Raw genomic sequence first — 12,674 nt, forward strand, 5'->3', positions numbered from 1 at the left:
CTTTATTGTGTTTATAATATTTTTGTCCACAGCTTTATATAATATGTATAACTCACGAATACCGGATGTAAAGCTCTTTATGATATTATATTTGTATACATTTTGTATATATTTTTATTCTTCATATCAGTTAGAAATATTTACTATCCAATACATGAAACCATATGTAAATGGATTGCATATTTTAATGCCTATGAAATACATTGTCCCGAAAAGGCGGAGCATATCCTATATCACGCGTAATTGGCTGCTCTGTTTACATGCGTCACGTCGTCGTATTATAAGGCGTTGTCTACTGTGACGCGAGAAGTTTGCAAAACTGGACCAATTAAAGTAATGCAACTGAGAGACAAAACAAAAGTGTACGTAAGGGATATAAATCAATGCTTGAATAATTTTCATGTCGGCATGCAGTGCCGAGCTCTGCTTTAGCCTCCACTTTAAACACGTTCATGTATTCCATACATAGGTGGGAAAAAAACAGAGAAAAGAGAGCATTTATACGTATGATCAAAACAATTTAAAGGGGGAATGGCGGTGGTCTAGTGGTTGAGGTGTCGGATGCTCGGGCGTGAGTTTGAGTCTCACGGGGTCACAACCATGCCTTCTCATTTGAAACCAGTTCTGTTTTTTTTTCTGGAAGCGGATTCATTGAAAGCGATTTAAAGATGCTTGAAGCTTCCATCACAATCGAGCTGAAACAATAGATTTGTAAATAAATGTAATAATTTTCGTGTATGGGAAACACACTATACTGGAAATTCGACAATGTTGTATCCTACTCACTTGTTTACTATAAAACATAAACAATGGAATATGTGATATTTTTGTCTTTTTGGAAATTATTTTAAGAGATGGATAGTTGTAGTGAAAATGTTAAATTTGATACCTCTTATAAAGTGATTATTGTTCCAGGTTCTTACTGCTCTAAGACTCTCTTGTATCATATGTACTCCGATTGTCCATATTATATTTTGTCGAAAATATTAAACTCTTTTTTCTCAAACTTTGCGTTAGTTGTGTGTCTATCATTCTTCTCTAAGTATTAAACTTATCTTTTTTGAAATACAACACAGGTTGAAATAATTAACACACCTAGGATACAACAAGGGTCAAAGAGACATATAATTATACTTAAATATACATATATTAGAATAATAATGTTTTCTAAGAAAACATGTCAAAGGGCCATTTTTAAAAGTCTCAGGTTCATTGGAGTGGAGCATTTTTTAAAGCGGTTCATTGACATTATTTTTCATAAAACATTATGACGAGTATTTCAGTATATGGCTCAAGGATCCATTATGTGTCTTATGTTACTTGCATTGGTGGTAATACAGCAGTATTTTGAAATTTGGAAGTTCTACTCTTTCCGTTTGCAATTTTTCGAAATGTCATGTTTTGTTACATTTTCAACACACAAACTACCTGGAGAAATATTTTAGACACACAATAACCAAAATCATAATTACAACATACTTGGAAAAAGAAGTTTGATCTCTTAAAACTGCGAAATAGACCACTAGCTGAGAGTAGAAGCGCGAGTTTAGAAGTTTAGAAGGGCAAACTATATATTTCAAGGTGACTTTTGTAGAAAGTCTTTCCTATTTCTTCCGTACAACTGAGTATATACACAGTGCCCCCAAACCCCATCCTACAATACTAGAAAAAAACACTTTAATTAAACATCTACTGTATACCTTTATGATTCCAATGTACATGAATCTTCATTGCCTAAACCGAAGTTCATACACTGAAACATTTTCGTATTAGTGCGCGTGGCCACAATGCCCGACCAGATATTAATATTACCAGAAAGGAACAAAGTTCAAGTACTAATCATTTGGGAAAAATGAGGCCGTTGATCAGATAAATATAAAAACGTTTATTATTTATGAGCGGCATGATTGCACACATATCTATCGTTCCTACAGATATTCTTAACCCTTACAGATATTCTTAACCCTTACCATGCTGGACACGATTGATTCTGCCTTGGCGACCAGTGTAGATCATGATCAGCCTGCATATCCGTGCAATCTGATCAAGATCAGCACTGTTCGTCATTCAGTCAGTATCTTTTTGGTAAGCACCCCTGTTAACAGTTAATGGTACTGTCCAGATTGAAAGATGGACAAGTTCATTATAGAAATTTAGCAGGGTAATGGTTAATATATAATGGGTCCACTCACAATAAAGGTGGTCATTCACATTTAAGTAACATCTTAAAACAGTTAAATCCAATCTCTTTTTAGGCATAGAGGAGAAACGGCATTGCTACAAGTTTTGTCTATGAAAATTGTAAGACAGCTAGAAAATTGCTGGAGACAGTTGAAAAACAGATACTCGTGGTTTGCATGAAAAATGGATCATGCTGACTAGAACCATGCGAAAGATGATATGTTTATTATCTTATATTTACTTTGCTTGCCCTCTATTTACAAAGCATGTAATCACCTTATATTTGGCAACACTGAGGCATACCTGTAACTGAGACCTCGATAAGATATTATACTCGCATTCGTCATTTCGCGCGGCGACTTCTTCATTCCGTATATATACACAGATTCACCTTTTAATACTTGTTTTCAAAACCAACAAGAAGAACAAAATGCTGCAAAACTTATACATAGGCTAAATTTTATTTACAAATTCATAATTATGATATACATATTTGATTAAATGGTATGATGAAAATATGCTGAGTCATCTTATTGTCCTTACACAATATTGTAAATCGAAGGAGCCCTGTGCCCATATTCATTAATGTTTGAAGTCTAGATTTTAAATCATTAAAATTTCAAATTGCCGCAGTTCTTTACTAGTAGATCTATCTAGCTGAAACTTTCAACAGCTTTTTGTTGTGTTATATATTAGTACTATATATATATTCTTGTCAAGTTTGTTTGATGTAAAAATTTAGGGTAAAAAGTAATTTTAGCATTTCAAAGTCTATGACTAAGTTTAAGATTTACATCGTTCATGAATACGGGCCGTATCATATAGTTTTACAATTCGCAATTATAATTAAATTCTAAGACTGAGGTATCCACATCCCTTAAATACAATTAGGATAAATATTTTCTTGAATGGCTATCCTTCCAGGGTGAAAATACATATCCAAAAATTGCGTTTATTTAATTCCGAGAAAAGATACAAAGAATACAGTGAAATTTACCTGGTAAAAGGCGGGTAACAAATGAAATAAGGCACGCGGCTGCAATAATCTTACTACCTATTCTAAATTAAGTCAAAAGCAGTAAGTAACTATAGATTTTCTTTCAGGAATTTAACTAAATCTTTCATCGCTCGAATTCCCACTTGGAAAGGCATCGGTCCAGCGAAGAAAAATATCATTCCGTGAAATCCGTCTTCATAGTGAGCCAGCTGAACTCGAACACCGGCTGCCTTGCAGCGCTGATAATACATCAACCCGTCGTCTCGCAGAACGTCGTACCCGGCGGTCAGAACATAAGTTTGTGGTAGATTTTTGAATTCTTCGTCATTAGCCATCAGGGGAGCAAAATACGGGTCTAGTATGGTTTTCTCAACTGTCTTCGACAAAGCCTCATTTCCCGAGTCTGTAGGTTTATCCATGTCACGCAACGCTTCTGTGCGGATGTATTCTTTCATATACCAGCGTGGGGATACAAAGTCTGCATATTTTGACTTCTTCAATGCTGGTGACGTGTGCTGGTTGGCCAATATCATGTCCATATAATCGTAGCTTATATTGCCATAATTTAGCCAGTAAGAAAGCATTGATACATCGCATAACATTCCGGGGATAAAGTCTTTGTTTTCAATATATGAAGGTGTTTGCAAATCGAAGAGTTGTAGACATGGATATATAGGAATTTGAATTTTGATCTTCTTTTTCAGGCGCAGAGACACTGCGGCGGTAAGATGTCCACCCGCGCTATCACCAGATATCGCAACGCGCGATGAGTCTATTTTTAGCTTTGTTGGGTTTTTAAGCACCCATTCGGTAGCCTTCAGACAATCGTCAAATGGGATTGGATGTGGGTGTTCCGGAGACTGGCGATAACTGAAAAAGACGGGTATGTTGCTACATCAATATCTGACTAAATGGAAAAGTGCATTCAAGCTTTTAACATGATCGAGATACATTAAACATAAACATTTTTCATCGGCATTTATCTAAAATAAGTCAACAATGAACATAAGAACAAACATAGCAATAGATGTTTGTAAAACACATAACCCCATTGTGGCCTGTCGGAGCCAAGTGGTATGCAATTCTGTATGATGTGACCTTGACCTTTGCCACATGGCCTTAGAGGGTCATCTACTGACTACATACAAACATCCTTAGACCCAGGCTTGTCCAGTAACTGATCAGAAGCCAATCGTGTTCAGTATCAAGGTTGCTGTGACCTAATCCCTTGAGGAACTCAATACAAAATATCAGTACCAATCTCCTGACCACAGGCAGTCATTCTATGGAATCTGAAAGCCTAAAAGTGCTTTAAATATTGATAGGAAACGTTTTCAGTTTAAAGGTCATTCATTCGGGTTCATTTGATCACATGCAATATTTCTATGAAGTTAAAATTCATTACTTTAGTTGTTTAGCGGAAACTGCTTTCATTCTCGAGATCAGTGTGACCTTGACCTTTGACCCCTAAACCAAAATGGGTCATCAACTGAACACATGCAATTATCCTATGACGTGACTACAGAAAGACTAAGCATTCGCTAGATACTGTTCTGAAATCAAATAGACTACCACGTACCGACAGATAGACCGACCGACAGACAATGAGCAAAACCCACTCTTTTCGATAGGGGGACATAATAAATTTGGTCATTTAAAAGTGGCATTATAATTACTCTTTTTATGACAACCAAAAATACTAACTTGACAGAAACAACAACCATCCCGACTTTTTTGGCAAGCTCTCTTGTTGCTGGATCGTAGACATCTGAAATATATTGATCGATAAATTTGAGTTAGTAAAATAAGCTTGTAGCCATTGTAATCATGTTTGTTCTGTGTGTTTTTTTTTTCGTTGTTGTTGTTTTTTGATAAGATGACAAAAAATAAATTAAATGCTCCTTTTGTCAAGAAATTGTGCAGTCAAACCCAACGGAAACACAATTGTTTAAACATATTTTCATTGCAATACCAATGCTCTTACATTTTCACAAAAAAAAACAAGGACAGAAGTTCAACAGGAACAGCCACATTTAAAGAACGCTGCCGCCCATACTAGACAGCACTCCACATAGAAATACTGTATACACGTACACAGTAATACAAATGAACGCATTAATAAGAATAAAGTAACAAACATACACAAAAAATACATGAAGAAGGAACACAGTAGGGCACCGCCTTTGGACGGTCAGTGGCAAAAACATTACTGGGAGTTAAAAAACTAGTTTACTGGCGCCATACCCTACTCTTTAAGCCCTGCCATGTTCCTATATGACAAGACAGTGTAAATAAAATTGCGCCCTGCCAGGTGAATCCCTAGCACGTGAAAAAGAAACCACAGGAGCTCATCGTAAAACACAAAATATGCTCATGTAAAGATATATAAATCAAAATCCATGGAACCATAAACATATGTATTCAATGACTTTGAAGAAGCCAAGCACTGTAAATTGTTGTTTTATGAAAACAATACGTTTTGTCTTTCTTCGGCGTTATATCGTCACCAGAGAGACCATCTTACAAGTTTGGGAAGCAATTATTCCACCAAAATTTTAAACTTCAAGACGGAAGTACTAGTATGGAATTTGTTACTTACCCACATTAAGCCATGACCAGCCGCCACCGTGATAATAAACAAGTGCTGGACGTTTGGAACCACTCGTGTTCACGGGGTCATATACACGTACACTGACACCATCCATCTCTGTATCATATATCTACAACAACAAAGAAAAGCTCCTTTTAAAAATCAACATTTTTCAATATTAAGACGCATTACTGAGATACACAAAACTGCACACGTCAACGGATGATGCAGTTATCAAATTATTTGTTCACATATTTCCATTTCATGTCACAGAAAGAAAATGTTCATAAACTATAAAATACCTCTAGATCCGGATCAGGTCTCTTGCCGAATGGTCTGCCAGTGATCAATGTTGTGAGCACGATATTCACGAGCTTTCTTGTTGGCCAGCAACATCCTCCCGTTATTCCAAAGTTATGCAAGGACAGTATCTGAAATAAATCATCATATATACTGGCAGACTTAATACATTTATTTCAAAATATATAGTTATTGTTTACAAAAAAAGACATTCGTATGTAAATTAAAGAAAGTTAAATATCAATAAAAAGAATTCGTTGCATAATATAACATTTTTAATACGAATGTCTGTCGTAAAATCTATAAATGAGTCAATCATTTGTTTGTATGGAAGGGATCTGTTTGTTTTGTTGTTTTTTTTTTTTTTGTTTTTTTTTTTTTTTTTTATTGTTTTTTTTTTTTTATTGTACATATGTGTTTAATTCATTTTTAGAAGAGCGCGTTTGAAATAAGATTCTTGCATATTTCTTAATGCGTGACTTCTTTAAATAAAATAATAAAATAATATCAATATCATTATATATTATTGAAGCATAAAATAGCACTAAAGATAAAAAGATTAATCACTTTGTTTGACGTCGGGTGTGTTAGATTATAAGCATTAAAATAAAAATGATAATACCACCCCTAGTTAGTAATTAAAGCTTTGACGTGACGTCATTTAAGAGCAGTAGGGAGACGCCCGTCAAATTGTCTTGTTTATATGTACAACAGTAAAGTACGATTTTTTTGATGTGTTTCGATAAGAAGGCTAACATGATAATAAATACGAAAGATTTACATTTGTGACATTTCCATATTGAATTTATTAAAATCGATGAATAAAAATTGATTAAAAGTATCTCGGAGAGCCTCGCATTTATATTGATTTTGATACACTTGTTTAATTAAATTCAATATGTATACACATCATTGTAAATATCCTCTATATACTAGTAGCCGAAAAGTACATGAAATGACTAAATAACTAAATATGAACTTACAAATTTGCCATTTGTACGGAGTGCAGTGTCCAAAATACGAGCGCCCCAAACTTCTTTCACTCCTTCCGGTATCTCAGTATGCATGTACTCAAACAGCATAAACACGGACACAACAGTTAGTGAAACTGTAAGTAGTGTTGGAAATATACCGAGCCAAGTCAGAGTGCCCTGAAAGTAAGATATACTGGGACAATTTATATTTTGCATTATAAATGAAATGGAACGGTAATAAACATGGTTTTGGCCCCAGTTGCAAGAAAACCTACTAATTCTTTAGCCTGCTAAATTTCTAAAATTGACTGGTCCATCATTCAGTTTGGGCCGTACCATATATTATTCGAAGGGGTGTTCAATGAAAATTTACTGGCTGAATAGCGAACAATGCAGACCATGACCAGTCTGCACATCCGTGCAGGCTGATCTTGGTCTGCACTGGTCGCAAAAGCAGAATGAATAGCTGTCAGCAGGCTAACGGTTAAAGTTCCATATTGTGCTATTGATTTTATGCAATTAATAATAATAAAAAAACAGTTATCCAAAGAGAATATATACAAATTACATGGTTAGAAAAAATACTACTTTCAATATGCTCATGAACTTGCACAGTTTAAGTCATAAAGGGAGGTAGTCAGGAGCAAAGAATCCATTAATACTCCCTACTATGTTAAACAATAGACAAAACTTTGACAAATATGCAAGAAAACAATTATGGAAAATGAGATGTAATAAAGTATAAATAGTATTTATCACATGTTTGACGTCGCGGGAGTGTAATAAAGGCATTAAATAAAAATGATAATACACTGTGTAATAAAGCTTTGACGTCGACGTCATTTATAGTATATGAGACGTTGGTCAAATTGACTTGTTTATTATAGTAAAAGAAAGTAGAATTTTTTATGTTTCGACAGAAAAGGCTAACATGTGATAAAAAGAATATTACATTTGTGACTTTCCACACTGAATTTATTAAACCCGTTGAATAAAATTGATAAAATGCTCGGCAGAGCCTCGCATTTTATTATTTTATTCAACTCATTTACTAAATTCAGTATGAAAAGACACTCATGTAATACCGTCTATAAACAGAAGCGTTATGACTATTTAAAATAACATTTGAATGAAATGTAAAATGATGTGAAAAAAACACTTACCAGATAAATTAGACAAACAAGCGAAGCTCTCCAGCTTTTAGTAGTCCGGTAGAATAAAAACGCTATAATTGGGATAAAGTATAAAAGAGCCATGCTTCTGTAATCCTAAATACAAAGTAAGTTAATGACAGTGCCGTCTGCTATTACCAGTGATCAGACGACAATCTGAGTACACGTGTACCGTGGGAAAACAGAGACTCGAACAGATGTTCAGCTCGCCAGCTTTCAAACATGGCGAATTATAATATAATTTTAAGATAACAGATAACACATAATTTCCTATAGACTTAATTCCCGATATGAGTTGGAAATACAGCATTTTAACAGATAGTTTATTCCTTTAGTTTAATCATATTTATTTGTACATATATAAAGAAACATAAACAATCACATACATCAAATATTAAACACACCATACACAAGGACCAAAATACTGTTGTGCATTTACTATATTGTAAAAGACAGAATTTAGTGCCAAGAAAACCGAATTTCACTGCTCTTGCTCATGACTAAGTGGAAAGTTATTTATGTTAGAAGACTTTTGTGTTTATATCTAGTTCTGGCTGCGACAACTTAATTGCCGTTACTTTTATTTTCTGATGGTCGCGTCGATTAAGCTATGGTGTACCATCGTTGCCAGACCATGTGCAACATTTGCGGTTCCGGAACGAGGCTGTAATGGCGTATTTTGAAAAACAACGTGGAACATATAATTTCTTTCTAAAATATGAAATTTATATCTACATTGTATCTTGTTCCGGAACCACTGTCAGTATATTAAAGTCAATGTGTTTTGTTTTATGCCCTTGCTGTATATGTAAATGTACCAGGGTTGAAATAAAAGAATAGGTGAGTTGAGTTGAGTTGCATGATTCTCGCGAGAAACTGAATCGTAACGCGAATTTCATGGTAATCGAGGTTTCTACTTTTAATATAAGCATTTTTAACAAAAATTAGAAAAAAAAATACCTTAAAAAGAATAGATTAAAAAAAAAACACATATTATATAAAAAAAACGATTCTGTTTCAAAATGAACAATATGTCGGCTACGTGACAACTGCAGAGTTGGGCAAAATATTGCAGACAACTGTACCCATTTGAAACTTGTGTGTATTCCTCGATGCGTGGTTATTTTTCAGTCATATCAAAAGAAATGTAGGCCTATGAACTCTTCAGCGTGTCAACATGCTCTATCAAATTTGTTTAAACGAGAAATATAAATACCATGTATATATTCCCAATTAGATAAGAAAAATAAACAAAACTGACAATAAGATAATCCCTCTTATCATCAATTATAGTATGTACAACATTATTAGATATAGCAAAATGCAGATCCAAAATAGAAGCAATAGTATCCGATTTTTAGCTTCGTTTAACTTGATCTCCCTAGGATAAATAGTATCAATCATATGAGCAAAATAAACCATTTTTTTTATATTAACAATATCATTCAGGTGGTGTGTAGTAAAACGTCTGCTTGTGTATCTTTCATAACGGTACAAAAACAGATCTGCGACAAGTTGCGCACAGTTATTTCCCATGGGAATAACAATTTCCTGTCAGACAGCTGCATCCTAACACTGGACATTAATGTTGTTAAATATAGAGGATATGGCTTTATGACTTTGCCACAAGTCCACATGGTTTGAACAATGCTTGGCATTCTTTGTTTTGAATTTGCCATGATCGGATTGTGTGGTAAAGAAATATTAAGTAGAAAAAAAATTATGTGCTTACTGAAGATACGGTATTTATCAATTTTAAATCTACCTATAATTTCGCCAGGGTTCTTATGACCGAAAAAAAAGATATTACTAAAATTGACATAAGTTTTAACAACAGTTGGGCATGATGTTCACAAATAGATATATTAAGGTAGTACAAGAGTGTTCAGCTTTGGTATCTTAAGTAGTGTTTAACGCTATATATGACGGTGCATGGTTCCATAAAAGCTGACATATCTACTTATTCAAAATTGTTAACTTTTCTCCATGTATGGTTTCAAACAAGACAGGCGAGATGTCTTTTCCTGTCAATCTGACAGAACCGCTAGCTATGTCAATGGAAATCAGCTTGTTTGAGTCCCGTTTTAAGAATCTTTTTCAATTATGATGTAAAAAGTTATGTAATTATGTCAAATATATGTCATATGTACGCCAGCTTGCATATATATTTACAAAATTCCAGGGGTTGGGGCGGGGGTGGGGATGACTCCGTCCTTCACCAACAACATCAAAATCCCGATTTCTGTCCCTGCATAGTCCCCTTAGTTTTATAGAATGAATTAAAATATGCATGATACAGATAAATGGATATTAACGATAATCATTTCTGTCCATATCATTTTCGCACGCTATACCTGTAGAAATTCTTATGGGTCGAATAAGCTCTAGTCAGAAAAAAAAGTCCTACAAATATTGAGTACGAAAAGAGAAAAAAACATGGACGTGAAAGACGAAAAAGAGAAGAAACGAAAAAGAACAATAAAACTCGATGGAAGTGCTGCATCTGCGTCCGGTGATGGAAAAATGGAGACAAAAAGAATAAAATCTGAGCCTGTAAAGGTGTATATTGATCTCCATTTAGGAATTATACAAATTCTTTTCACAAAAATAGACCGGCTCTGAATTTTTGGTTATCTCCCTTGTTAATTTTCAGACCTTTTATCTGGTCTAGGATTTCGTGAATCGTCGTTTTTACAGGATATTCTGTAAATATATGGACAATCCATAAATTTAAAGATTTTTCAGTCTATTTGAATTTACAGACTGGGTATGTGTAATTTGTCCAAAAGGTTTATAAGATGAAAGACAATAACACAAATCCAAGATCTTTGTAGTCACATTTTCAATAGGAAGTGTCTAGCCGTCCGGTAACCGGACGCCTAGTCTGCGTTCTAGCCGTCCGGTTACCGGACGACTAGCAAATCCTCGGGGGATTTTCTAGCCGTCCGGTAATAGATTTCCGAATGAATAAATAATGATTTTATATAGTTTTAATGTTATTTACTTAAGATCAGGTTTGGCAAGTATTTCCCGGGGGCGGGAATTACCACAGGTATTTCCCGGTAATTCCCGTCCCGGGAAATGATCCAAATTTCACAAAAGTTGGAAATAGTGGGAAATACTCAATATTTGAAAATTTTTGGCATGAAAATTTACTTTTTAATATAAATTAATTCAATAAATTTGCAAACATTTTAGTCACATCGATAAATTAGAAGTAAACAAATGTATGCTAGTTCAATACATGCATATTTTACCAATTCACTACTCATTTAATCATAATAATGCTATATATTCTTCATTTTCAGCTCAGTTCATTCAGTTACAAGATAATCAAATTCATTATTAAGCATTGTATTACCAGTCAGACAAATACAGCTTCAGGCTAATAGATTACCTATACATTGTACAGGTAACTGATTATGACAATTGAGGGGCCAACATAGTGTGAAAAGAGTATTAGTCCCAGTTATTGTGAAAAGGTGTTAATAATGTATAATTAGGCATCACAATGTGATGCCAGGGTTTCCGCTGCAATTCGCCAAAGTCGCCAATGGCGAAAAAAAATAAAAAAGTGGCGAAAAAATATTTTGCCGTACATGTATTTTTTTTAATGTGTATTTCTTTGCCAAAAGTTCTCTCTATCTAGCCTAAAATTCAATATTACCCGCGGCCGTTTCCATTCATAATACACAATACACAGCGTGTCATCAACCGAGGGATTAGCGATTCGACATCCATCACGTGCATCTTGATCTTTGACTTCAATTTAGATATGCGATGCGTGACGTACTTTATTGACAAATTTATTTAGCTCCGCCTTTACATATGTCATCGTTGATTGAAGTAATTTGGCGAGGTAGTTTACTGTTATACTGAATAAAAAGCCAATGTCAGGTGTTAAATGAAAAACACAAATCAATGTTTTTCATATAAATCTGATTTATACATGTTTTTACTAGCGGAATCACGAAAGAAGTGTCAAAGTAGCCATTTCAAAGTTATATTTTGTAGAACGACTGGACATCCGCGATAATTTCAAAACAATTTTAAGTCATGATTGTAGATTGATTTTGGCAAATTCCAATGAAAAACTGCGATAAACAAGCAGAAATCAATAGTAAAAATTAACTCTGGTCATAGAAAATAAGTTACAAATTTTCATTATATAATTAATGCTAGTCTAGATTGCCCTATTTTTCGTTTGTCACACATTTTCGTGACCCCAATTTCCGATGAATTTTGGTAATTCAGGAAAGACCTGCCTATGCAATTGTATTTTTAATTTAAAATCAAATTTTGTCAGATGCAAAATACTGTTTGTTTGATTTATAAAGCCCTTTTATTTGAAATATAATTCCAGGCCAGGCTTCAGGGGCTCGAGCCCCCCTCTCCCCACCCCCCCCCCCCACCCCAGTTATCTGAGAAGTGGCCTATACTCATCAAAGATGCACCCTGCT

The 12,674-nt window shown here is 34.4% G+C and overlaps 2 protein-coding genes across 3 annotated transcripts in view; one reads left to right on the forward strand and one right to left on the reverse strand.

The window, feature by feature from the left end:
- Positions 1-2,625: 2,625 nt before the first annotated feature.
- On the reverse strand, positions 2,626-8,702 carry LOC123534867 (neutral cholesterol ester hydrolase 1-like). Of its 2 annotated transcripts, none has more exons than XM_045317322.2 (7): positions 8,601-8,702; positions 8,206-8,310; positions 7,052-7,219; positions 6,071-6,199; positions 5,778-5,898; positions 4,883-4,946; positions 2,626-4,048 (listed from the first exon to the last, which is right to left on the reverse strand). In XM_045317322.2, the coding sequence occupies exons 1-7, from the start codon at positions 8,619-8,621 to the stop codon at positions 3,268-3,270; spliced, it is 1,389 nt and encodes a 462-aa protein (XP_045173257.2). In that variant the 5' UTR covers positions 8,622-8,702; the 3' UTR covers positions 2,626-3,267. The 2 variants fall into 2 exon arrangements, with proteins under 2 accessions (XP_045173257.2, XP_045173258.2); XM_045317323.2 differs by having other exon boundaries at positions 8,619-8,694.
- Positions 8,703-10,626: 1,924 nt separating this feature from the next.
- Positions 10,627-12,674, forward strand: part of LOC123534163 (THO complex subunit 5 homolog) — a 29,459-nt gene continuing 27,411 nt past the window's right edge. Inside the window, exon 1 of the mRNA XM_045316264.2 lies at positions 10,627-10,773. Within this exon, the coding sequence (XP_045172199.2) occupies positions 10,651-10,773 (123 nt within the window). The 5' untranslated portion in view covers positions 10,627-10,650. The remainder of the gene's footprint in view (positions 10,774-12,674) is intronic.

Source organism: Mercenaria mercenaria, chromosome 12 (genome assembly GCF_021730395.1).
Source record: "Mercenaria mercenaria strain notata chromosome 12, MADL_Memer_1, whole genome shotgun sequence".
NCBI lineage: Eukaryota > Metazoa > Mollusca > Bivalvia > Venerida > Veneridae > Mercenaria > Mercenaria mercenaria.

Bases quoted from the DNA above. Each gene is read 5' to 3' on its own strand.
- LOC123534867 (XM_045317322.2), bottom strand. From the start codon at position 8,621: ATGGTGTGTTTAATATTTGAT. The intron at 8,311-8,600 runs GTATGTGATTGT...CTTTGTATTTAG, and splicing joins TGGTGTGTTTAATATTTGAT to GATTACAGAAGCATGGCTCT. The intron at 5,899-6,070 runs GTATTTTATAGT...TTGTTGTTGTAG, and splicing joins GACCTGATCCGGATCTAGAG to ATATATGATACAGAGATGGA.